This window comes from Cyprinus carpio, chromosome B3 (genome assembly GCF_018340385.1).
Source record: "Cyprinus carpio isolate SPL01 chromosome B3, ASM1834038v1, whole genome shotgun sequence".
NCBI classification, from domain to species: Eukaryota; Metazoa; Chordata; class Actinopteri; order Cypriniformes; family Cyprinidae; genus Cyprinus; species Cyprinus carpio.
Window position 1 is genome coordinate 32,175,995 of NC_056599.1, and position 27,943 is coordinate 32,203,937.

Below are 27,943 nucleotides of genomic sequence, written 5' to 3' on the forward strand. Positions count from 1 at the left end.
ATCAGTTCGATTTAAACACAGAAATGTGGTTTAAATGTGCAAGGATTATTTTGACTTGCTAAATCTCAAATTGCTTACAGTTTACAGTGTATCTTCATATTTTTAACTATAGAAGCTACTCTAGGCTACTTGATTATCCATATATAAAACATTTTCAAATGTTATACATCAGGCTTTCGATGGACGTTTATTTTATTTTTTTACCTCTCAGTAATCGTTGTATTGAATTGCATTATATGTTTGACCCCCAAAATTATACCAAGAGCTTTGATCATAAAACTAAGGTTTTAAATATCATATTAATGCGTTTTTAAGCAGCATAGTCTGTTCTAGTGTTATGAAGATCTCATTAATTTACAACTTACATTACAAACTATCAACATTTTATCTTAAATTTGGCCATATAAATATCAACAACTGCAATAAATTCCATATTTTTTCTCTCTCTTTTTTTAAAGTATGAATTCCATATTCTCCTATCATACTGTATCTCATAGAAGCATGTATCAAATATATAAATGAATTTGTCTAAAACTTCAATGATCTGATTATTATGTGAAAAGTCAGTCTTTGTAGGGCTAATTCAAGAGCGTTTTATATGGCAGATAATTCCCTAATTTGTGTTAGCCTATTTGTTTTATGCATACGCATTTATTTTCATATTTGCACAAATTTTCTTCTAAATCTTTTTTTTTTTTTTTTTGGCCCAATCTGCAACATTAGTGTTGCTATTATAATAAAACATATTTAATGGCTCAACTTTAAGATTTTAAGATTGGGTATTTAGTAGCCTACGTATGCCTTCGACCACGTGACAAGTGGAGCTGTAACTGCTTTCAGCTGCAATTGTGCTTTGGACGGAAGATGGCGCTATTACAGAGAAAAAGAAATAGGCCTGAATCAGTAACTTTATTACACACAATGAATGGCTTTAAATGTAATGAATTGTTATTTAGAACTTTTTACAATAAAAAACGTTATTATAAATCTGAGCCTAAAACATATAGCCTATGCACAAAGTGTTAGCCATCTGAATACATAAAGCAGAGTGCTGACCATCCGGTTTAATCAGAATACTTCAGTCAAGGTGTCATGTGTCAACCCACTGCGCTCCACAATAGGGAAGTGAACTGCACTTCCTATTTCCTCAGCGATACTGCTGTTTACTGACTTAACCAGAAATCGAGAGGATGAGAAACGAAAGGACCACGTTTGACGCACGGTTTATAAATGAATATGAGCAGTAAATGACACGGATTGTCCGGTTCGGATCCAGTTCTGCGCGCGTAATGGGAGCGTCGCGCGTGCAGGCGGCACTTTGATAAAACAGCGACTTCTGTTTACAAGTTTTATATGTTGGTGGCTGAAGACGATTCAAGATGAAGAAACAGTTCAACCGCATGAAACAGCTCGCCAACCAGACCGTTGGCAGGTAAGTGTGTTATATACTGGTTATTTTGAATGTCTCTACTGTGGTTCGTGTAAAAATGTTCACACTAAAGTTGGGAGTGTCACGCGCACGCAGGACTTAATTGTAATAAAACTGAAGTGCACCGAGCAAAAGCAAGGTCCGAGGTGGTCAAAGTTATAAACTGCACATTCTGTTGGTCCATGACACGTTATCTTATTAATGAGACCACTATGTAAAGGTATGTGTTTGATATTGCGTGTAGAAAGAGTCTCCAACTTTATGTACATTACTGATTTGCATTAATTTGGAATTTTTGGTCTTCGCTATTTTATATTAACATCTCTATCAGGATCATCAAACATCTAAAAAATAATTAACTTGATTTAAAATAAATACATTTAAAAAATCAGTGTTTAGCTAAATGGCATCACAACATTACATTTTTAAATATGGATAAATAATAATAATTAAAAAATAAATAACGAGGAAGTAGAGGTTAGGATTGTTATTATATTATAGTGCCTTTGAAGAATTAAATATACATTTAATCTAAGATCAAAAAGTAGCTGGAACTACTTGCCTTCTCACCGCAAACTGAGATATTGTTAGTTTTAGTTAATCTCTGCAGATCTCAAACAACAAACTTGCTCAGAAACAGTAAGAGGAAACTTGAGGTGTCTTGACCGGTTTCCCTGCAGAGATATAGCTGCCTTGCTTTGCATATTTGCTGGTATGAGGGTGAAAGGGTATGTCTTAGATGCTTTTCACATTGAGCTTGAATTTTGCATTTCTTTATTTTAGGCCAAGAAACTGCCTTTATTTACAATCACTTGTCTTTTGCTGTGAGTTAAGCATCTCAGGCTGCTGCTGCTAGATTCATCACTCGCTTCTCACAGTCTTTCAGAGCGTCTGATGCAGAATGCAGATCTGGGCTAATCCAGAGCTGGAGGTATAATAGCCAGGCCAGCTCTCATGGCGGCTTTCCAGGCCAGAGAGACGCCACGTTTTGATACAGTCGGTTAAGTTACGGCCCCAGTTAGTTTTGCCTCCGCTGCAAAAGGAAACACTGTCAGAGATTTTACAGTGATGAAGTACATAGGAATTTCATTTTAACGTGGGTCACATTTATAAATGTGGTAGGTGATGCTGCATACTTAAGTCAAGTTTTGAACTTGAAAAATGTAAAAATCTAGCTGGAAATGGAATTGATTTTGTATCAGATGCACATCAGAAATGCACCAAAAATACACAGTCGCATCCAAACCATTGCACTCCGGTTGCGATTTCTAAAACTGGGTCATTTCTGGCTAATGTTGTGTTTCTGTATGTATAAATCACACAAAAATGATAGTGCAGACAGCAGGGCTGTATACTCATCAAAACTGTCCATTTAGATCCAGGGTGAACATAGAATTTCCTTCTTTTCCTGAAACCAAAACCAGATGTTCAGTGAGCTGGTCAAAAGAAAATCGTAGCAAGAGGCACTCCGTCTACATGCTTTATTATAAGTCATTGATCTTAGTAGTTGATCTAACAACAGGGAACGTTCTTAGAACTTTGGCTAACGTTCTGGAAAGGTTCTCTCAAAAGTTCTTTCAGTAACATTAATAGAATGTTTAAAGTTATCTATAATGCTCTCAAAATGTTAGCACAAAAATGGTATGTGAACAGCGTTCATGGAATGTTTTATCTTACTACTTTTGAATGTTCAGAGAAACGTTCCCATAGTGTCTGCAAAATGATAAAATGGAATGTTTCCTTAACGTTTTTTTTTTCAAACTGGATGACATTCAGAACATTCAGAAATAAGGTTTTCATGACTTAATAATCAGCAAAACGTTCTTGCAGTATGTTTTGTTAGCTAACAGCGTTTCCTCTGAGAGCTGGAGTTGGAATTAGAGCAAGCGGGTTTGTAGATTTGTTTTTTTTTAAGCAAAAATGTAGTCATCAAAAAATAAAAAGGTGACAATATCTCTTTTATTAAATTACCAAATGCCAACAAACATAATCTGGAGTCCAATGTTTTGACTGAACTGAAAAGGCCTGCAAAGCTCTGATCAGGGAAATCATGCAAGATGCGAGCTCCAGTAATGTTGATCAGATGCTATGTCTACATTCAAGGCTACCAGTCAGATTCGGCTTGAATATAGCTAAAATATTTGTCTTTATGTTAATGCAAACAATTAAACACTCAATACTTGTGCATACATGTCGATAACATATAGCACATAGAATTTACATTTTTATATACCAATTAACTTCTGCTTCAATGTGGTTTTGAATTATGCATTTTTATGTGTGATTTCAAATCTAAAGAAAGCTGGACTACATAGAGTTATCTTGTGCTAAATAATGCATACTCATAATTATGATGCGGTTTGTTTTGTATTAAGAATCAGATTACTCCGAGGTATTTATGGACTTTAGTGAGCCATCTGGTTCCTTAAAAGACATTTAGATAGATCTTTAGAATAGCATGTATGTTGTTTTCTCAACTTTGAATGTGTGTGAAATGTTAGCTGAGGTGACACATAACCCGATATGCATTTGCTGAACACAGGATCAATGCTAATTCAGTATTGATGGAAATCTAAAAATTCCCTCCTGCCAAACGTGAGGTCATTCTCAAGCCTGTGTAACGGGATCTTTTCTCTTGTTACATGACCATATTTGTGGCTTTTCTCAAAGTTTTCCGTACTGCATGTGGATGCAGTCTCTCGTTATTTCTCTTGGGTTCTCTCTTTTAGAAAAGTTGTTGTACATGGCATTTAACAACGTGTAATATCTGCCAAGAACTTTAGTATTGATCTAATCAACCGAAATAATCCCCATGGTGCTTGACCTTGAGAAAGGTCCCTTTGCCCCGAGGGATCGTCTGTGTGTCAGTTCATCACATGAAAGTTGTAGACATAAATAGCAGTTGCACTGGTTGTGTGGTGATAAAAATTCTTTGCTATAAAAAAGAAAAGATTTTTTTTTCTTTTTTTATAACTACACTGCTGGCTCAGCAGTTTTACCACATGAAAAAAAAAAAACATACTCAGCCAATTTCCTACAACAATATATAAATGCTGAAACTATCGCCAATGCCATATTGATGTTCTGACTGTACAATGTCCCCATAGTATGATTTGTGATAGTTTTATGGCCTCTGGTCAAAGGGAGTCTCTGCTCATTAGTTATGAAGCTCCACCCCTTTTGCTGACAAGAGTGTGTGTAAAGCATCAACAGCCCCGCCCCTTTTACTGCTGTTGCCACAACAAACAAAGTGGATAGCAGGAAGTGGATTTTTTTCTTCTTCTGACATATGTGCCAAAACGACAGTTTGACGACAAAGTTGGAAAATACATGATGTTTAATTTAGAAAGTGCAGTGGATATTTTGATTGGTTGATGTTAATGATAATGAAATCCAGTGAATTTTTCACGTGAAGTGAAGACTTTACACAAAGCTATGTTTTTGCATGTTTGTTTGGCATTTTTAAAGTGATACTGGCCTAACCTTCTTGAGGAACAGCATCAGTCACGTGAAGCACTGCACATTTAGTGTGTCCATATAACCAAACATTGTTTTTCCTTTTGTTGTCCACAGAGCAGAGAAGACAGAAGTACTGAATGACGACCTTCTTATGGTGAATATTTGAATATTTTGTCTTTCCATGACTTGATCATGACTATCACAAGTATTAATGACTGCACAAATCACCCAGCATCCCACTCTGAAGTCACTAGTGTTATTTTAGTGTTGTGTGTGTACTATTAAAGTTTTTAATAACCTTAAATTAGTGCTTTTAAATTACCTCTTTTTTTTTTTTGTTGGCCACTTTTTATTTATTTAAAAAAAAATCTCACTATTTAGGTTAGTTTTTGTTTGTATTTTAATATTTAGTATTAATTTTTATATTTTTCGTTCTGTTTTAATTTTTATTTTTTCAAACATATTGCAATTTAGTTGCCAAGTTAACTTTTCTAAATTTCATATTGTTTCAGATTTTCAATTAATATTTATATTTTTTTCAGCTTCATTTAAATTAAATTACATTTCTTTAATCGTTTTTATAGTTATTTTACTCATTTTTAAATTATTATTTTATTAGCAAAATATATATTTGTGATAATTTTAGGCAGTTAAGAATTGCTTATTCCACCTTTAATAATTTGAGTGTTATGTTTTAATTCATGGCTCTCTTGAATACTTGATTCTGATTCGGCTGTCAGATATTTTTGCAAATGATTTCATAAATATGTATTTCATATCTCCCCACAGCCTTTTCCCCTTACATATCATTTATGCATCAATATTTTCATATTTACATTTGTTTGTTTGTTTAGTAGTTGTGCAAACTGGTCAAAAAAGACTATATTTAGCAGACTAGCTGATCGTAGATGATCCTTTACATATCTTCTGTATGAATTCATATTAATCTCAATATTGAACATGTATGAATGAATATTAAAGCATAACAAAGCAGATGCTGTGCTCTAGTATGACTTGAGCTCTTATTTATTGCTAATCATGAGCTTCTCTAATCGTCTCTTTTGCATTCTGTTACACTCCGTGAGTATCTTGGTTGACCTTTGGTCCTTTACATTCATCTTCTTCTTTCCCACAATCTCTCATCTTTCACACCCCTCCCTGTTCCTTTTTTTTTTTTTGGCTTGTTGCAGATAACAGGAAAGCAACTGACTGTCTAAGACTAATTGATTTATATCTAATATTTCTACCACCACACAGCACATGTTTTCAAGAGTATGAGTGCAACTACGGCTGTTGTGAACAAAGGAAAGCCTAAAATAGCTCAAAAAGCACCAAGCCCTAGCAGCTTTATTGTGGCGTATGTAGACGCTGGTAATTCTGCATATAAATCTAAATATGTGCAATTTACTGCATGACACCCAAAGTCTTCCAAAGCAAACATTCACTCAAAGCAAAAACAAATCAACCTAATCTATCACTGCCTCATTGTTTAAAAAGCAGCTCATGTTGAAACATGTCTGCGTAAAACGCTGCACAGCTAAAGGGAAATCATTGAAGCTCGACGGATTCTCACCAGAGCTTTATATGCTGCTCCTTCACCTTCATTCATGCATTCCATGTCCAAGGGTCAAAGTTTAACTGCCTGATTGCTCTGTGACTTGCGCCGCCTCGGGTTTGCAGGAGGGAAAAGAAACATGATAATGGGCCATAAGCTCCCTCTTGAAATGAGTCAGAAGGTCTTGAAGGTCTGCCAGGTTAAAAGGCAGCGGTGTTGGCAGATGGCCCCTGTTAGAGCTGCCCTGCCGCTGGTTTCTCTGATCGTGGTTGGAATTTTTGTAAACCAGCGTTGGGGAGTAACACTGCCAGCTGAACTATATTTTTCAGTAGCTGGTTTCAAAACAATATAGCTTTTTTCTAATAATGAGACACTTTTTCCAACCAACAAATCATCACTAAATACTGTTATTTAAGTCACATTGCATTGCGTAGAACTGAAGCAATAATCATATATTCTCTTAAAACAGATTTTTGTATGTATATAGTATCGGAAAGTCCCAATCGTTTTTAGTATGGATGATTCATGTACATTAAACGGAAAAAAAAGAAGAGTCACAGATTAATTTTGTTGCAGATCAGGGTTTCTATAAACCTAGAACAAAAAAAAAAAAAGTTACTTGAAATAAAATAAATGTTAAATACAAGTTAAAACGAATAAATAAAAATGTATACAAACTATATAGATATAATAAACTAATATTAAAACTTATTAAAATGACAAAAACACAACTAAATTATATCACATGTATGGTATATACATAAATCTATTTCTAAATCTAATATCTATCATTTATTCAATAAACACTGTTAAACTATTATGGTAATAAATGATACTAAAATAACACTGTTACAGATCCTTGGTCTGCATTAAGTCTTGTTTCATAGAAAATACTGCTGTTGCAATTTATTTAACTGGGTGGGTGTAGAGTCTAGTTTTATTAGTTGTATTTATTGTATGAATATATCTGATCAAAGTTTCCAAACATAAGTCTTAATTTTTTTAATAATAAATAATAAATGAGGTCGTCCATTTCTGCAGGGATATATTAGCTGCTAAGTCATATATAATTATGTGATAGTTTTAGGGCTGGGAGATATATCGAACGATATGATCATGCGTATCTAGTAAAAGCCGGTTCCCTGATTAGCGCTAAATCGCCATCACCTGCTTTCAGGGAATCAGGGAACCGGCTTTACTGACTAGATACGCATGATCATATCGTTCGATATATCGCACAGCCCTAGAGTGGTATTTTTTAGACAAGTGTATATATATATATACAATTATAGTTTAGTAGCTTGAGTGTGTTCATTTTTAGGTTGCAGTGTTGCTTAAGAATAACTTGCGTGCAATTTATATTATGAGCAGCTTGTCAGACTACAGTTTTAAAGTCAATAAGATCTTTACAGTCAGTATTGTGTTAATGGCTCCAGTGGGAGATTTGACCCCTGCAGGGTGAGTGCTGCCACAGACTGGTGTGGCCCCGTCATCATTTCCTGTTTGTCTCGAATTGTTGCTTTGCTTGGAAACAGAACATCTGTAATGCAGCTCTTTTCCTCTTCATTTTTCCCTTTTCCTCATTCCATCAACAAACCTGGATCTGTAACTTGATCGCTTGAACCCTTTTTTAAGATGTGCATGTGAGGGTGTGTGTGTGTATATATATATATATATATATAACACACACACACACACAGCCCCCTTCCTGTTTTTTTTTTTGCATATTTGTCACACTTAAAAGATTCAGATCATCAAACCAATTTTAATGTTACACAAAGATAATGCAAGTAAATACAAAATGAAGTTTTTAAAATATGATTTCATTTATTAAGGGAAAAAAGCTGTCCAAATCTACCTGGCCCTGCATGAAAAATGAATTGCCCCCTCCTGTTAAATCATGAAAGAACTGTGATTAACTACATTATTTTAGAAAGCTGAGTTAAATTTAACTAGCCAAACCCAAGCCTGATTACCACCAGACCTGTTGAATCAAGAAATCACTTAAATAGAAGCTGTCTGACAAAGTGAAGCATGCTTAAAGAGCAACACATCATGCCGCGATCTAAAGAAATTCAAGAACAGATGAGAAACAAAAGAGTTGACATGTATCAGTCTGGAAAGGGTCATAAAGCCATTTCTAAGGCTTTTGGACTTCAGCGACCCACGGTCAGAGCACCATTATCCACAAATGGAGAAAACTTGGAAGAGTGATGAACCTTCCCAGGAGTGGCCGGCCGACCAAAATTACTCCAAGAGAGCAACAACGACTCATCCAGGAGGACATAAAAGAACCCAGAACAACATCTAAAGAACTACAGGCCTCACTCACCTCAATTAAGGTCAGTGTTCATGATTCAACAATAAGAGAGAGACTGGGGAAAAACAGCATCCATGGGAGAGTCCGAGGTAAAAGCCACTGCTGACCAAAAAGGACACAAAGGCTCATCTCACATTTGACAAAAAATATCTTGATTATCCCCAAGACTTTTGGGCAAATATTCTGTGGACTGATGCGACAAAAGTCGAACTTTTTGGAAGGTGTGTCCCATTGCATCTGGCGTTAAAGCAACACAGCTTTTCATAAAAAGAGCATCATACCAACAGTCAAACACAGCGGTGGTAGTGTGATGGTCTGGGGCTGCTTTGCAGCTTCAGGAACCGGACGACTTGCCATAATTGATGGAACCATGAATTCTGCACTCTATCAGAAAATCCTGAAGCAGAATGATCCCAAACACACCAGCAAGTGTTCGAAAACCCTCCAATATTGCTGAATTAAAACAATTCTGCAAAGAAGAGTGGGCCAAAATTCCTCCACAGCGATATGACAGACTCATTGCCAGTTATCGCAAATGCTTGATTGCAGTTGTTGCTGCAAAGGGTGGCACAACCAGTTATTAGATTTAAGGGGCAATAACTTTTTCATTTAATGCCAGGCAGGTTTGGACAGCTTTTTTCCCTTATTTAATGAAATCCTAACTTCAAAACTGCATTTTATATTTACTCGGGTTATCTTTGTGTAACACTACAATTTGTTTGATGATATAAATCTTTTAAGTGTGACAAATATACAAAAAATTTAAACAGGAGAGGGCAAAAACTTTTTCTCACCATTGTGTGTGTGTGTTTGTGTATATATATAAAATTTAATCATCACATTTTCTTTCTTCATAAATTAACTATACATGCAGGTATATAGATTTTTGGCAGTGCTGTAAACTACCAAACTGTGACAAGACTGCAGACTGCTCTAATTCAGTGCCCATGTTTGCAGCCTTATTTGATCTGCATGATTCCTTTAGTGAATCAGGCGCTGAAGCAACACAGACAGTGAGACAGTGTGTGCAAAATAAACAGTGCAGAGTGCAGGTTTCATACATCGGTTATATTTCTGAATTGGCGTCTTTGTGGTGAGCTTTTATTGAAATGTGTTTGAGTTGCAGACAAAAGCATGACTCTGAGATGCTGAAAACCTAACGCTGAGAGTTTCAGTTCCACTGCGACTGTCTGAAGTTATTTAAGGGACTGTCAGGCACACTTTGAGGATTTGCCTCTTGCGCATACATGTGAGGACAAAAGAAATCAGCCAGATAACAATCAGCCAGTTTGGCAGCTTTCTGTGCCAGCTGTAAGAACACAGACTCGGTTCTGCCATTACTGCTGAAGTGGATTGTGTACAGACTCTAAACAAATCTTGATACTGGCCTAATTTTCTTCCCAAAGTACTCTAAAAAGATTTTGCATTCCTGAAGGTGTAGAAGTTGATGGGGGTTTAGTTAACATTACGAAATGCATCAAAATCTGCACACTGAGGCCAGGGTTTGAGGAAGAAAAGAACCAGATGGGAGGTGTGAACAGCAAATACATTTGACAGTTCTCTCATACATCTTAAGATGTAGGTGAACAGCCAGCTGTCTCTAAATGTAGGATGTTTGTCTGTGCTAAAGTGTATCTTAGTGATCATGCAAATAGGCCTATATGTGCAGTTGTGCCATCCACTTTTTTTACTGGAACAGTGCAGAAATGTAGCCACGGTGCAGCATTGCCCACCAGATGGTTCCTCACATTCACTGTAGCTTTAATTCTTTAACCATATTGTCCACTTTAAAAGCTTTTCCAATCCAGGCTCCTCTGCAGCATCTGTGTTTATGACTGCTCAATGAAGAAACAACCAGAAAGCTCAATTTTTCTGCTTTTCCCAGAGAAGATCATATTTTTCTTAATATCTCATCCATATTTGACATTTATAATGTTACAAAAGATTTCTATTTCTAATAAATGCTGGTCTTTTGAACTTTCTATTCTTCAAAGAATCCTGAAAAAAAAAAAAGTTTTTATATCTTATGTCATGAATCATGATACGAGTAATTTTATTTAACGGCAAGGATAAGTATCACCATATAGTTATTTTTGCTTTAAAGGAGGTCTTTATGATATCAACAATTTTGATACCATTGAAATTTCATAATTCTTCTCACCATGCAGTGTAAATATCACAAAAAAATAATACTAGCCTAAATAAAAAAAAAATAAAAAAATCAAGCTCACTGAAGGCAAGTAAACAGTGATTAAATAAGAATAAGAAACTGATTACATTCAATAGAACAAAGCAACTACAGTAAAACAAATAAGAAATGTTATTCACATTGCATAAAGTAATCAAATGTATAAAAACACTGCATATTCTTCAGTGTAAATTAAATATATATTTCTTCTTAATAAAGTTACAAAAGTGATTTAGTCCAAGAGCAGTGCGAGATTTTCTCTCTTTTGTTGTTTGATTAACATGAATGACAGACAGCAGGAATATCAGACTGCTGTCACTTTAAGAGCTGACCAGATCCAATATATACGTTTTCTTTCTCAGCTGTTTGCTTTCACTTAAAACCTAAATTACAGTTTTTATGAGAATACTTGCAAATATGGGGATTTTGACACATACAAATGTGTATGTATTTAACGGTTTAAGTCCTATAAAACGCTAAAAATAATTCCGTTCTGTCAGCGCCGATAGCCTTGTGGGCAGTGCACCGACATATGGCGCAGTTGTGTGTCCCGAGTTCGAATCCATTTTAAAAGATATTAAATGGCTGTTTTGGTGAGCATAAGTGACTTGTGCTGGTGTCCTCATCAGGCTTTTTAACAAACATACCCCTAAAGACTTCCTTTATAAACCAGTGTTGGTTGAATCTTTCCACCAGTTTTAGTGGTCAACAGCATGGCTGTATTGGGTGACTAGCTAGGCTGAATTCATGAATTCATGCCGGTCTAACCTGGTCTTTTCAACAGGGTTGTGATGAGGATGTTTTTTTAAAAAAGTTAAAAAATCCACAGTTGCATGAAGATTGAGACAACCAGCAGATCCAAAATGGTCCTTTAATACTAGATTCACAGTCCATATGAAATCAATAAAGAGGCACAATTACAAGAACGGGAAACTCTAAAGGGTGTTAGTGTGCAGGATATACAATACTTTGCATAGACTCAAGTGACTAAGTGTTGCAGGAAATGCAGAACAGGTTGCATGTGACCATGATTTTTACTATGCTGAATGGAATTATTGGTTCCATTCATTTTGGAATCCTGGTGAATTTTAAATTTGAATCAAATGTGCGCATTATATCACAGATTGAGCGGCGCCTTGAAAATATGCGATTGGTCTCCCATAATGTGTACAAGAAGATGGTCATGTGTCTGCAGGGTAACATGGGCTCAGATGTGGACAAGAGACATGTAAGTAACAGCTGCCTTTACATTTCCAATTCCCTCCATAGTGCACACTACTGAATAGTTTTTTTCCTCTTAGAAAAAGCTTCCTGTCACAGCCCTTTCACAATCCATGCTGGATGGAGGAAATCAGCTCGGAGACGAGTCCCTCATCGGGTGAGTTTATGAACTCTCTGACCCTTTGACAGACATACGTATCCTCCAAAACTATTCCATAATCTGGTCCATCTGACCTGTGATTCATACCAATAATGAGGGAACTTTGAACATTCACTCTTGTCTGAGTCAAACAGAGACAGCGCTTTCAGGGACTGTTTCTGTTCTCGTTAGCCATGTGACCAAACATCCCTGAATCATCTGTTTTTTCAGGCAGGAGGTGTATTTATGAGACTGATCTGTGAAAATATAGAGTGGAAGCATCATTATTACCCAACAATATTTGGTAGTCCAGTGAAATTCATAACAGAGTGATGTGACATTCAATTATTATTGTTCATGATGGAAAATGTGACCTCATGCTGCTTGATGATGATTGGTTCGTTGATAATGTTAGATTATCAAGAGTACGTTGTTTTTTTATATTATGCTAGTTGTGTTTGATATTATTTTAAGGAATATCATACAAGATACCTTTTTTCACCCATGTTTTCATTTATACAATATACAAGTTCTGTTGTGCAGTACCTTTTGAAAAAATAAAAATGCACTATTTTGTTGTGAATCTATTTGAATTTAATCACCTTTTAAAAGACTGGTTAAATTGTTAAAAGTCTTATAAATTAATTAAGTTAGGCTTATTTTAAAAATATTTTTTGCACTGTTAAATCATAAACACCGGCCCTAAATTAATGGTAGCTTATTAAATACATATTTTATTTTAAAAATTTGTGCATTGTGAAATACTAATAAATAATAAACGCATAATCCAGAATTTTTTTTTTTTTATAGATAACATAGAATATTGCATTTAAAAAAAAATAAAATAAATCAAATCATAAACACAGAATCCAGAATCTGTGGAGTTTACTTTTAAATAAACAAGTTATAAGTTATGGTAACATTCATTCTCAAGATCTAACAAACATGTGGAATGCATTTCATTCATTAACTGTTCAAAATCAATATTGTGATAAAAACCAATATCGAATGATATGGAAAACGATACTGTGATAATATTTTTGCCCATTATGCCCGGCTCTATTATTAGAATCTGTTTAGCATTCAAGAATAACAAACGTGACCAGGCAGCATGATGTTAACGGTTACTGATATTGTATCAACAGGAAGATGATGGAAGTCTGTGGAGAAGCTGAAAACAAACTGGCCTTGGAGCAGAGCCAACATGAAGTTCAGCTGGAGAGAGAGATTCTGGAGCCTCTCAACCAGCTGGCGGAGGTACGTAAAGCCAAAGACATGCAAATAACCTGCTTTTAAACATACGCTGTAGGTTACATGTCTTGTTTTTGTGCTTGGGTGGATATTCCTAACATCCTGAAGCAGAGGAAACATTTAGCCAAGCTTGTGTTGGATTTTGATTCTGCAAAAGCCAGGTGTGTATAGTTTGCTATAGTGTATATATACTATATAGAATTTTAGCTAGGATGCATTAAATTGATCAGAAGTGACAGTAAAGATGTTTGTAATGTTGCAATCATGTGACACTAAAGACTGGAGGAATTTCAGCTTTGCATCACAGGAATAAATTACATTTTAACATGTATTCATATAGAAAACAGTTAATATAAATTGAAATGATATTTCATAATATAATAATTTTTTTACTGATTTGAAATAAATTAGGCCTTGGTGAGCATAAGCATCTTTGCTAATAATAATAGTGGAAATACTTTAAAATATACAGATATCAGCAGGCCACAAAGGCGTTTCCGACAGCTGCAAATGCTCAAGCAATGGCTGCCAAAGTTGACATACTTAAGGAGGAGATGGATGAAGCGCAGAACAAAATGGAAATATGCAAGGTATGGGAATGAGTCAGACTGCACTGAGGTTTCTAGGTGACCCTGGGTAGCACATTCATTCTAGTCTGATCTCTTTTTATCTTTAGGATCAAGTGGCAGCAGATATGTACATCTTTTCCTCCAAGGAAGGAGAATATGCTCGCTATTATGTGTTGGTAAGTCGTTTCTAAGGGCTTTAACCACATAAGACAAATAATGTCTGATAAAGTTCGATTTTTACTGATATAATGAATTTAACTTGCAAATAAGTCATCAGAATGATGCAGAAAGTATAACACTGGTTATCAGTAAGAAACCGGTCAAAGGTTAGTGGTATTCTTTGTTCTTTCTATTATACTGTACGCTGTACTGTACGTTCATATCCGGCCAGTGGAATTCATTTGTATCAATGAAGCTGTTGTTTATATACTGTATTGTACAAAGTGTATAGGCAATTAGTAGATCATTGAGTCATCAACTTATCCTCTTCTCAGACAAAAATAGAAAAACAGTGAAGTTTTTGTTTATTTGTCTTGACAGTTGTTAGAAGCTCAAGCTGAATACCACAGAAAAGCTTTGGCGTCCATCGAGAGCGTCCTGCCCACCATACAGTCACAGCAAGGTGTCATATTTACTCTTCACACTTCTGAAACCATGACCTTATTAAAGGGATACTCCACCCCAAAATTAAAATTTTGTCATTAATCACTTACCCCCATGTCGTTCCAAACCAGTAAAAGCTTTGTTCGTTTTTGGAACACAATTTAAGATATTTTGGATGAAAACTGGGAGGCTTGAGACTGTCCCATAGACTGCCAAGTAAGTATTTCTGTCAAGGTCCAGAAAAGTATAAATTAAATCGTCGGAATAGTCCATCTGCCATCAGTGATTTAACCATTATAACATGAAGCGACGAGAATACTTTTTGTAAGCAAAGAAAACAAAAATAACGACTTTATTCAATAATTCCTTTGTCAGCGGTCTCCTCTGTGTCTCTCCATTTCACCACTGTGTCTGCTCGTCTGTATCATCCGTGCCACAAGGATGCACTGTTTCTACGTGTATTTAGCTTTGATTTGAAAGAAAACAGCACATCCTTGTGGCGCGGATGACACAGAAGAGCATACGCAGCATACTTGGATAGCATTGATCTTACTTGGCAGTCTATGGGACAGTCACAAGCCTCCCGGTTTTTATCCAAAATATCTTAAATTGTGTTCTGAAGACGAACAAAGCTTTTACGGGTTTAGACATGGGGGTAAATGATTAATGACAAAATTTTCATTTTGGGGTGGAGTATCCCTTTAATGGCAACTAAACACAGAGAATATTATGGGGGATGTGTTTTGTGTTCTGAAACTGAGTAAATATTTATCTGAGCTGTGATCTCTATAATTTCCAAAGTTAGTTGCAAGTGACTCACAAACTAAAAGAGTGAATCTCAAAAAACCTGTCAAGAACATGTCTGCCTGAGCCATATTTCAACCCAATACATATATTCTCACAAAACTTTTTATGTATATTTTTGATTGAGCCATATTTTTTTTATATATAAAAGCTTCATTTGAATTAAAATATAAATAGTGTTTTATGATGTTGTCGTTTTTTTTTTTTTTTTTTTTTTTTTTTTTTTTTTTTTTGATGAGATATGTTTTTGACAGGTTTTATGAGATTCACCCAGAGATCTGGCTAGTCATCAAGCTATGAATCATTCTTTCTCTTTCAAGGCTTCCTGGTGGCCAGCACTGTAATGTATCCTGTTTCACACTGTAAATCATCCTGACTTACAGAATCTGTGCTCCACAAACCCACCTAGTGATGATTCTTAAATGTTTCCTGCCATAACACAAATCATTCTCACTTCATCTCATCATCTGACAGATAAATGGACAGAGAAGCCAGCGTTTGGCACGGCTCTGGAAGAACATCTGAAACGCACTAGCAGAGAGGTCGCTCTGCCCATAGAGGCCTGCATTATGATGCTACTGGAAACCGGCATGCAGGAAGAGGTATCTGGCTCTGTGAAACAACACATGAGAACCCACAGATAAAAAGACAAGACCGTTTTCATCCAGAGGGGAAGTGGATGCACTTTGTTACTGCACACACAATGGCAGATAGTTGTGATCTTCAGGGAAGTGGTCTATATTTCTGCCTTTTGCAAAAGGCACTTTTGTACAGGACCCGTTTTAAATGGATGACATTTTTTGGACATGCATTTCAAAACTGAAGTTGCGTAAGTGTCAAAATCCGAATAAAAGAGGGGTACAAGTTAACATTTTATGTTTTCATAAATATCAAGCTTTAAAAACCTTCCTGTCTTCACATGTGTGTTGATTCAGCAGGCAAGATCTTCTTAATATTTGGTCTTTATTCCTTTTGTCTCAGGATGGATAGATAGATGGATGAATGGATAAATGGATGGGTGGGTGGATAGATGGGTAGATGACAGAGATGATGGAGGGGTGGGTGGATGATAAAGAGATTATAGATGGATGGAGGGAGGGAGGGGGATAGATAGATAGATAGATAGACAGACAGACAGACAGATAGCTCAAGGTTGAGCAACAGATGAGGTCTGGATGATTTGTGAGAGCGACGCTGTGGCAGTGTATCTGTTTTAGAGACGTCTACTGATTCACTTCTGCTTCTCGGCTAAAGCTAGACTAATAATAGCAGTGAAACAATCATTTCCCTGTGAAACCATCACTGACACATATGAAAACAGCCTTTCCAGTCATTTTTTATACATGACCATCTCAGTTTAGATTGTACTGCACTCTGCAAAGGTCTTGTGTGTTTACAACATTTCTTTTCGTGCCAGGGTTTGTTCCGTATCGCTGCCGGAGCCTCAAAACTGAAGAAGTTAAAGGCAGCACTGGACTGTTCCACTTCCCAACTGGAGGAGTTTTACTCTGACCCTCACGCTGTAGCCGGTACCAGACATTTTTTCGTAAATGACACTTATGAAGGACGCAGTTTGTTTGCAGCTAGTTACAGAGATTTTAGCATCTCTGCATTTAGAATGACTCCCAAAATTTCAAACGAGACTGGACTTGTTTGATTTCAAAACATGTGGTTGTGACGATGAATACAAAATGGAATTCTGGCGCGGATCTATTTTGAAACCTGGAACTTTTCAGTTCTGTTGACCAGATTGAAGAGTACCACAGCTAGAGCCAAATATTTCTGAGTCTCCATCCACTTTGCATTTGATGTTGAAACAGAATTGAGGGTTTGCAAATCCATTTGATGTTGCTTTTGTTTATCCATGATTATTTAGGAGCCCTGAAATCTTACCTGAGGGAGCTGCCTGAACCTCTGATGACCTACCAGCTGTATGAAGAGTGGATCCAAGCCTCAAGGTAAAGCATATTCACATATAATACATCAAAGTCCATCACTTCAGCGCCTTTGTATTCAGAAGATTTTTCAGTGAGTCTCATAAAATCTTCAACATAAGTTTGCATGACTAACTTAGCTATGAGCATAAAACCATATTTGTAAACAAACAATAAATAGCAAAGAGGTGAGAAGCCTGAGGTTTTATTTTAGCCCAGCCTGACCACATGACTTAGTTTGGTAGAGCAACTAATATAGTAATTCAGTTTCAGTCATAATTTATAGAAACCAACAACCAGTCAGTTGCATTTAATATTTTTGTGTAAACCATGTACATTTTTTCAGGACTCTTTGATTAAGTATATATAAATACACACATCTACAGTATATATTTTGAAAATATTTACGTCTATATTTATATTCACATAAATATATTTAATATATAAACATAACATATATTTTTCTGAAATACAAAGTTTTATGCTCAAACAGTATCATATTTTTACATTAGAATAATTCAAAAGAGTTTACATTGTCAGTTGGATATTTTGTGAGGACTGCCATATTTCATATTTTCGACATCTTGACCACTGAACTAAAATGCTGCCTGAGGAAACGTCTCCGTATTACACTCTAGGGATCATAAATAGGTGATGACATAATCATTAATGTTTGTATCCCATAAACTGAGTCATCTCTGGAGCTGTGATCTTGCGTAACAGTCATTTAAGGAGGAGTGTCGAAAGAGCTGATGTCAGCTGTCATAAGCTCATGTGTTTGATCTCTCTTTTACACTGGAAGACGATGACTTTACAACTCGAAGGGTTTCTGATCTGAACTGTACAATGGGTTCAGTTTAAAAGCTTCTCAGTGCTTCAAACGATTGACACCAAAGAGTGCAGATGAAGCCCGCCAGGCTTAAAATGTTCTTAAATGTAAAATTTAATTTTAACCATTAATGCTAAATTAAGCAATAAGCCCCGTAAAGCCGTGGTTTACAGTGAATTTATTACAGCTAAGGGGTGTTGTTAGGTACAACACTTTGTCCTGCCTAACAACGCCCCTTACCTGTTATAAATTCACTGTAAAACATGGCTTCACGGGCTTATTGCTTTCATAAAACGGTTATTCCATATATGTAGTAAGGTTTCACAAAATAAAATAGAGCAAATAAAGTGTAATGATATTAATAAAAACATTCTTCCGCCAAACAATATAGTTCCTCGGAATCAGTTGTGGTTCCAACAAAGTTGTTGCCGAGCAACACACAAACGTAAACAAAGGTGTATGTTTGTAGAGTAATTTACAACAGCTTCGAACGCGGCTCAACCAATCAGAATCAAGGACCGAGAAATCGAGTCCCCCATCGAAATTTGGTCCGCTTAGGACCAAGACAGTAGCTGTTTTAAATGCCTGATCAAAAGTTGTCATGATAGCTTGTTGAATGGCTAATCGGAGCTGCAGTAGCTTTTTTTTTTTTTTAAGCTAAAATAATTTTGTAAAAGCAACATTTTTTTTTTTTTTTTAATTTTGTAAAAGCAACACGAGAAATGTTTGATTTCACAACCTATAGCTTCGGTTATATACTAGCGTATAAAACGTAATTAAAAGACATTAATGTTCATTATAACGAAGTTCAAACGAAATAAATCAAAGCATGATTTTGCAGGAATTGTAATCAGGCGCTAAAAATAATACCCATTAAAAGTTAATTGAGCCAATGGGAATGGGATCACTCTGGGGCCTAAGCGGACCGAATTTCGAGGGGGGACTCGATTTCTCATAACACCGGAACTATCCGTTTTATAATAAAATATCACTTCCTGTAAAAAGCCATGAAAAATGACTCCAATTCTAATATTACACTAAATAAAAAGTGTGTGAATTTTAGAAATTATTGATAGATGTTTCAGATTTTAAAAAGTGTTTTTCGGGGGGTTTTTTTTTTTTTTTTTTTTTTTTTTTTTTTTTTTTTTTGTGTGTGTGTGTGTGTAGGTAGAGCAGAAGTTTTTACTCTGTTTTCCTCTTGTTTTCTCTGGTCTGCAGCATCTCTGATCCTGATAAGAGGCTTCAGGGGCTGTGGGTGGTGTGTGACATGTTACCAAAAGCCAACAAGACCAACTTTAGGTCAGCTTGTTACTACACTAAACTTTCAGCACTGAGTTGGAATGACTGTTGTGATCGTAACAAGCTAATCTGCGTCTGTGAGTACCTGGTGAAGTTTCTTGCAAAGCTTTCTCTGGAAAGTGACGTAAATAAGATGACCGCGAGCAACATCGCCATCGTACTGGGACCCAATTTACTGTGGGCCAAGACAGAGGGGTGAGACACAAACCCAAGAGCAGTCCACTCACATTACCCCTAAAAATGTCCTAGTTTATGTTTCTTGTGAAATGGTTTGATATGTTACAGTTTTGTTGTTGTTCTAGAAGCCTGGCTGAGATGGCAGCTACTACCTCCGTCCATGTCGTGTCTATAATAGAACTGATAATCAACCATGCTAGCTGGTTCTTCCCTGAAGGTAAGACTACCATCGAGAGCTGCCCTGTCTGAAACCTAGTGAGCTTTAACTGTCTAGATGGGCTGACGCCTTACATCCTAAATGAGATGCAACCTCAGTGACAGCTAAGGAGAAGTGCGCTGGAGATTTGACTAATGCTCATAGCTGAATATGCTGCGTGTTATTTCTGCCTTTTGCAGCTCGGAAATTTCAAACATGGAATTTCCAGCTCCCTCCTCAGAAAAGAAGTCAGACTTGAAAAGGCAGTTGTAAATGATCATGTTTATAATCATAAACCTGCACAAATAATGCAGCGAAGTGCAATTTTACATCCGTGGTCTAATGTGAGCATTGAGCATTTGCAAAGCTAAGAACTTGTTAATAAATATTACATTTAGTTTGAACTATTTTTATCAATATGTTTCAGAATGGTGTAAAATATATTGATATTCAACCAATGCTTCACTTCATCCTCCATCTTGATTGTTTTTAGTATTTCTTGTATTTATGTTTCGTATTTTAACTTTTATTTTTATTTTCATTTTAAATTTATTTTAGGTTTTATTTATTTATTTTATTTACATGTATGCATTTAGCAAACACTTTTATCCAAAGCGACTTTGGATATATTTGTTTATATGTCTGTTTATATTTGTCTGTATACTAAAACATGGAGTAGCAATATTTGTTATATTCAGTACCAGGTTTATTACCAATTTTTTTTTGCGCTTTTGTCATTTTTATTAGTTTTTAATGTTATTCTCATATAGCTTTATTTCATTTTTTTTCAGTTGTAATTTAGTCATTTTATTACTTTTAGTACATAAACTTATTTCAGTTGGTTGCCTGCATTTTTTGTTTAAGTTTTAGGAGTTTAACTTGTTTTAAGTTTGAGCTTTTTAATTTTAGTTTAGTTTAGTTTAGTTTAGTTAACTATAAAAACACTGTATGGAATTGCATTATCCATAAAAGATGCAAGCAGTACTGCTTCAGATTGGACCAAAGAGAACAGGCATAATTTCCCTGACTAATTTCTGCCATTGTACAGGAAATATGTCTGCAAATGTTGGATTGTTTAGGATTTGGAACTGAGCTTGTCTTTTTTTAAGATCAGTTTACTTTTACTCAGTCATGGCCGTGTCTTAATATCCCCTGCTCTTTCGCTCTTCAGATGTGGACTTCAATGTCTCAGGCATGTTTGCTATGCCTGGGTGCCCGGGGACCCCTGACTTAGAAGCCGGGACCATAGACAGGAGGCGCCCAGGCAGCCAGGGGTCGCTCGATTCTGACACAGCCCGCAAAGACAGGTACAAGTCTCATCCCCGCGTTTACAGACATGACTCCAACTCCACAGTAGTGTCCGCGTCCTATGTAGTGGCCAGTGAGTCCGTCACAGTCAAAGCAGACAGTCTGAGACCAGAGCTGGGGGCTGTTTAGATGTATTCATTTCATATGACACATGCAACTTTCTCAGCCATGTTTGTTTGTGGTTTTGCTTCGTTTTTCTTTAGATTTTTTGTTTGGCTTTTTTTTTTTTTGCTTTTTGTTTTACTTTGTTTTTTGTCAACCTTTGCTTATTGTATGCTTTCTGAAATAAATAAACTTTATGCTCATAGCTATGTATAAACGCATTATTGCTATATTTCATGATTACGAAATGGGTGCCAAATTCAGAAAAGAAATGAGTCAGGTTATTGACTTGCATTTCAAAAGCGCTAATGCAGCATTAAAAGGAATGAAAGGTTATAATGTAATTATTTGTAATCTAGTAAATGCAGTTCTAGTTTGTATAACTGCAGTTCTAGTTATTCAGTGAGTGAAAGCAGGAAGTGTTCAGTCCGGTCGTGTCGGCTTGGTATGTTCAGAATGAGTCAAACAAGTCCTCTCCCGCAGGCCATCATACCAAACGTTCAGAGCTTGAAAAGGTGAATGTTTCTGTGCCTCAGGTACAGGAGAGTCCTTCAGCTGACTGTCACCGGCTTTCTAAGAGATTTGACTGCTTCATTAATAAACAGCTGTAATGTAATGCCAGTGTTATTTTAGTAGTATTTATATTAGTGCTGTCAAATGATTAATCATGATTAATCGCATCCAAAATAAAAAAAATTGTTTACATAATATATGTGTGTATACTGTGCGTATTTATTATGCATATATAAATACAAACACATGCATGTATATATTTGTTTATTTAAAAAATGTTTTATATATATATATATATATATATATATATAAATATATATATATATATATATATATATATATATATATATATATATATATATATATATAATAAGAATATATATATATATATATATATATATATATATATAATAATAAATATATAAAAAATAATAAAATAAGAATATAAATATATAAATGTAAATACATGTAAATATTTTCAAAATGTATACTGTTTGTGTGTGTATTTATATATACACACAATAAATATACACAGTACACACACATATATTATGTAAATAAACTTTTATTTTGGATGCGATTAATCATTTGATAGTACTAATTTATATACATACACAGAATTTTATACATGTATGTATATAAGTTTTTATCAATATTTTAATTAGCTTTTATTTTTTAAATTTTCATTTTAATTTTAGTTTACCTTTTAGTAATTTTTCAGTTATGTATTTTGCAAACGTTATTATCCAAAGCGACTTAAAGCAATTTGTCAAAGAGCTGACAGGATTCATAATACAATAACAACTTTATAAAAAATGTGAAATGTTTTTAAATGTTAACTTAAAAGTTTTTTTATGTTTAAGATTTACACCTAATATATTATTTTACATATTTATATATGTGTATATTATACTTATGTATGATAGATAGATAGATAGATAGATAGATAGATAGATAGATAGATAGCTTTATTTAAAGTAAATACAAATTGTAATAGTTTAGTTAACAATATAAATTAAATTTTACATTAATGAATGAATACTTAATTTTTTAACTATGGTACAATGCTTTTGCAATTAAGTGGCAAAATATAAAATGTATCAAAGTCTGTTGTCCTTTACTGGTGTAAATTTACAGTATAAATATTTTTAAATTTGGTGATGCAACATTTAGTTGCATAGCGTGCACTATACTTGATATTTATTGCCTATTAGCAACCATCATGGGTCTCAGAGCAACACACAGTATTAGCGATGCTTAATAAATTAGCATTTTTTTAATGAAATGGTTGAGTGAATGATTCAGCCACCTGTTTTGTTTCTGTGGCGTAACTATATAACTTGCGTCCCATATAACATGTGTCTGTGTGTGTGTCTGTGTATATATATATATATATATATATACACACACACACACACACACATACATAGATTATTTTTTATGAAATGTTGAAAATTGTAAATTTTTATGCTGAATCCTTAAATTCTACAAACAATTTGAAATTTCATCCGTACCCAACACATCTCTGGTTGCTGTCCCAGTGGTCAGGTGGTGGTCCTGTCCTTCTCCTCCTTCCCTTCTGTGGAGACTAATACCCCACTGTCACTCTCTGGTGTGAGTGTTTCATGCTGTCTCCCCTCTTCCTTGTAGCACTGCTAACAAACAGCCGGAAATCGTCCCTCGTAGAGCTGGCACAGTAAATAAAAAGCAGCACTCCACGCCTACCTTCCAGCCCCCTCTGCCTCCCATTGACGACGGGGGGGTTCCCGTGTTTGAGCCCTCCCCTCTGTCACCCACTGGCGGGGGTCTGGAGGCTGGGCAGGCGGGAGCTGCGCTTCCTCAGACCCTTCAGCCTTTAGTTCAGCAGACTGCAGAGAACAGGTAAGGATTGGTGCGACCGCAAAAACCTCGCCTCGCCAACCGCTGCCAGATGTCAGGAGCCGGCCGCTGAAATCTGTGTGTCGTGTGCACATCGTTTTGTGCCATTCTCTTGATTATTGCTTCAAAACACTGCTTTGAAATCAGTCAAATGGCTAACAATTGGGTGCAATCGCAGAGTAAAGACTATAAGCCTTTCAGGAGACCTGGAATGGCAAAAATCAAATGCCACCATTTGTCACTGTGTTATGTACATCGTCTTCTTGTGCCATTCTCATGTTGTTTTTGCTTCAAAACACTTTTGGAATGAGAAAATGATCACCGGTAAGCTATAAGCTATTACCATTGGACCCTTGATTAAGACATTTTTTACCCTAAATTTATCTAGACATGGTCATTGCTAAAATTCACAGTTCCCAGGACAAATTTAATATGAGTGAACCCCCCTTCTCTCTCTATATGTAGGATTCATTCAGGATAATTGGGACATTTTTTTTTCCAGTTGAAGTGTTCCAATTCAGTACTTATGTATATACATATACATATATACATATACATGTATACATATGTATGTACAAATTAAGCTGTGAAAATGTAGGGCAAGAAAAATAAAAATGTAATAAATAATAAGATAAAAGATTAAAAGAAAAGTTTTAAACATTGCTTAATAAATTTTGAAAAAAAAAATTTAGGGAGTCCATTGGAAAATACTTTTAATTAAAATAAAAAAGGATTAAAAAAAAAAAAAAAAACTTGGTCAATATGATGAAATGTTTTCCAACCTGTTTTTCTGTTTTTGATTTATTAAATTGGCAAGATTGAATCAAATGCCTCTCAAATCTCAAGTTAAGGATAGTTTGTCAAAATTACTATCAAATTACTACTGATTACTAAAATTGATTTATCCCAGTCAGGGCCAAAGTCCTTCTAGTGTCTCTTTTCTGTAGAATATTCTCTGATGCTTGAATTTGTGTGTCCTGCCTTGCCTTTCCCTATTGCTTATTCTTTCTTTAGTGGAGAAGATGCACTGCATGCGGAATAAAAAACTGCTAACTTTGCTAACTGTTTTTCCTTAAAGGGTTAGTTCACCCAAAGATGAATATTAGGCTGCATTTTACTCACCCCGAGGCATCCTAGGACTTCCTTCTTTCAGACGAATCCAGTGGGAGTTATATAAAAAATTGCCTTTGATCTTTCAAGCTCTATTGTTACAGTCAGCGGGTGTTGCATTCACTTCCAAAAGAAGTGAAATAAAAAGCGCCATTCCATAAAAAAAGTGTCTCACACGGCCCCGGGGGGTGAACAAAGGCCTCCTGTAGTGAATCGATGTGTTTTTGTAACAAAAATATCCATATTTAAAACATAATAATCACTTGAATGTAGCTTGCGCCAACAGTTGTACACAGAAGCAGTTCTGGGAGCATGACATATGAGGTCAGCATTGCGCAACGTTTGTTTACAGGATCAAAAGAAGCAAAGTTTCCTTCCTTTAGCAAAGGAAAACCAGTCTCCTCTTGGCTTTTATCAAAATCTTCTGACATTTCTTCTTTACAAATCCTTAATTAGTGACCGTTGTTTTGTTTTGATCTCTCCGCTGTGTTTCCACGTTCGTCACTTCTGAGCGGCGCATGCGCAACACTGACCTCATACTTAATTCCCCCGGAAGTGCTTCGTTTACAACAGTGAGCGCAAGCTAGATTCAAGTGATTATTACGTTTTGAATATGGATATTTTTCTTACAAAAACACATTGATTCGCTACAGGAGGCTTTTGTTCACCCCCCCGAGCCGTGTGAGACACTTTTTTTTTTTAAAGGGAAGGGCGCTTTTTATTTCACCTCCTTTAGACTGAATCAATGCAACACCCGCTGACTGCAACGTTAGAGCTTGAAAGATCAAAGACAATTTTTAATATAACTCTGACTCGTCTGAAAGATTAAAGTCATATATACCTACTGTAGGATACCTCGGGGGTGAGTAAAACTCATTTTTGGGTGAACTAGCCCTTTAAGGCATGTACTATATATCTGTATTAACTTTTCAGTGCAAGTCATTAACTCAACTTGGACCACTACATTTTAACGTCCCTGCATGTGAACTGACCAGTGTACACATCCTGCAGTGTGATCCCATGATAGAAGTTTCCTGCTTTTCTTCTGTCCCCAGTAGCATCGCCCGAGATCCTGCATCCACACCCCCTGCCATGAGGAACGGCCCGGGAGGTTTGAGTGGGACGCCCGCTCAGCTGAATGTGGTGACCCCTACCTCAGGTCCTAAGGGCCCCAGTCCATTCTTGGGCCGCAGAGGTCAGAACTCATTATCTTTCCTCATATCTTTATTCAGATCTATTAGGGAAGTTTAATATATTGGTTATTATATTTTAATAATTATCAATCATTATAGAGTACACTTTCATTTTAAAGTAAAATAAATTGAGTTTATTTCAGCAAGGATGCTTTACACTGATCATTATGTATTAAAATATTGAATATAAAAAAAAAAAATTTTTGAAAACAACAATATTAAGCAGTACAACTGTTTTCAACCATGATGATAATAATAAGAGATGTTTCTTGATCATCAAATCTGCATATCACAGTGATTTCAGAAGATCATGTGACACTGAAGACTGGAGTAATGATGTTGAAAATTCATCTTTGAATCAAAGGAAGAAATTACATTTTATAGTATGTTCAAATAGAAAACTTAGTGTAATAATATTTCACAATATTACCGATTTTCCTGTATTTTCGATATAACAAAATCAGCCTTGGTGAGCATAAGATACCTTTTTCAAAAACAAAAATAATTCTCTTTAACAAAAGTGTATATATTTGTGTATATATTATATTTTTTTTAATATAAGTGTTATATATATAATTTTGCATGATCATTTTCCCAATTTTTACATTTACATTAATTTGACTAACTTAATCTTTCAAATAATATTTAACAACACTGCTATATTTAATCATTAGCAAATCTCAAAATTAATATCCATTTAATACTCTATACAATGTAATGTTGTGATGCCTAAGTTCACTTGTAGCATTTAAAAGGATTGATTTTTAGGTTTGTATTTTATTTTTAATCAAAATTAGTCAATTACAATTCAAGATTTTTTTCTGACAAAAATCTGTTTGTTATTTGGACATTTTTCAGCTATAATTAATTAGAAGCAAATTATTTAAAATGTCATAATCAGTGCATCCTTAAAGGGAAAGTTCATCCAAAAATGAAAATTATGTCATAAATTACTCACCCTCATGTCGTTCCAAACCCGTAAGACCTTTGTTCATCTTATGAACACAAATTAAGATATTTTTGATGAAATCCGAGAGTTTTCTGACCCTGCATAGACAGTATGTTTTTAGAAACAGAAACATAGTAAGGACATCGTTAAAATAGTCCATGTCACATCAGTGGTTCAACAAATAAAAAATCTTAATTTGTGTTTAGAAGATGAATGAAGGTCTTACAGGTTTGGAACGACATGATGGTGAGTAATTAATGACAGATTTTTTTTTTTAATTTTGGGGTGAACTAACCCTTTAAAACACATGTTGTCAGTTAGCCAGTAAAATAATGTCTGGACCGTTTGGTTTCAGGTACAAAGAAACAAGCGCCAGCACCTCCCAAACAGAGCATAAAAGGGGCTCCTAACCAGCCCACACCAAACCAGCCCTCAGCCCCGAGCACCCCTCAGTCTCTCATCGCACCCCGCCGCAACAACCAGACCCCCATCCAGGCCCCCAGCCACCCTCCTCCTCAGCCTCCTTCCCAGCCTCATCCCCAGAGCACAGAAGAAGCCGAACTGTCCCTTACCCGAACGCCCACCCCTCCCGGTACACCTCCTCATGACAGCTCCCAGCTGCGCCCCAGGCCCACCCCTCGAGCACGACCCAAACCCGCCGGCCCGCCACCACCACAACCAGCGAGCGACGGCACCAACGGTGTCTGTGTTTCTGGATCCAAGATTATCTCAGGTAAGGAAAATCATGAAAAAACTCCAACAACATGCTGACATTTTTGCACAAAAAAAATAATAATAATAATAAAAACAATAATAAATATTTTTGATCTTTTATAAATAAATTATATAATTGTTTAGAATTATAATTATGTAATAATATTAATACATTATATTCAAATATAAATCCTTTAATATTA

The 27,943-nt window shown here is 35.6% G+C and overlaps 1 protein-coding gene across 6 annotated transcripts in view; it reads left to right on the plus strand.

Moving 5' to 3' along the window:
- The first annotated feature begins 1,064 nt into the window (after positions 1-1,064).
- The window catches only part of LOC109055922 (rho GTPase-activating protein 17-like), a 32,778-nt gene continuing 5,899 nt past the window's right edge, over positions 1,065-27,943 (plus strand). For 2 of the 6 annotated variants that reach the window (XM_042720818.1, XM_042720821.1), the window contains exons 1-19: positions 1,066-1,432; positions 5,003-5,042; positions 12,075-12,179; positions 12,253-12,329; positions 13,457-13,568; positions 13,647-13,723; positions 14,035-14,152; positions 14,239-14,307; positions 14,672-14,753; positions 16,013-16,140; positions 16,956-17,067; positions 17,415-17,496; positions 19,520-19,600; positions 19,682-19,795; positions 19,903-19,994; positions 21,145-21,280; positions 23,547-23,777; positions 25,940-26,079; positions 27,382-27,759. In XM_042720818.1, coding sequence (XP_042576752.1) covers positions 1,380-1,432; positions 5,003-5,042; positions 12,075-12,179; positions 12,253-12,329; positions 13,457-13,568; positions 13,647-13,723; positions 14,035-14,152; positions 14,239-14,307; positions 14,672-14,753; positions 16,013-16,140; positions 16,956-17,067; positions 17,415-17,496; positions 19,520-19,600; positions 19,682-19,795; positions 19,903-19,994; positions 21,145-21,280; positions 23,547-23,777; positions 25,940-26,079; positions 27,382-27,759 — 2,227 coding nt within the window. In that variant the 5' untranslated portion in view covers positions 1,066-1,379. Of the gene's footprint in view, positions 1,433-5,002; positions 5,043-12,074; positions 12,180-12,252; positions 12,330-13,456; positions 13,569-13,646; positions 13,724-14,034; positions 14,153-14,238; positions 14,308-14,671; positions 14,754-16,012; positions 16,141-16,955; positions 17,068-17,414; positions 17,497-19,519; positions 19,601-19,681; positions 19,796-19,902; positions 19,995-21,144; positions 21,281-23,546; positions 23,778-25,939; positions 26,080-27,381; positions 27,760-27,943 lie in introns of all 6 variants that reach the window. The other 4 variants (XM_042720820.1, XM_042720819.1, XM_042720822.1 and 1 more) reach the window with 4 other exon arrangements.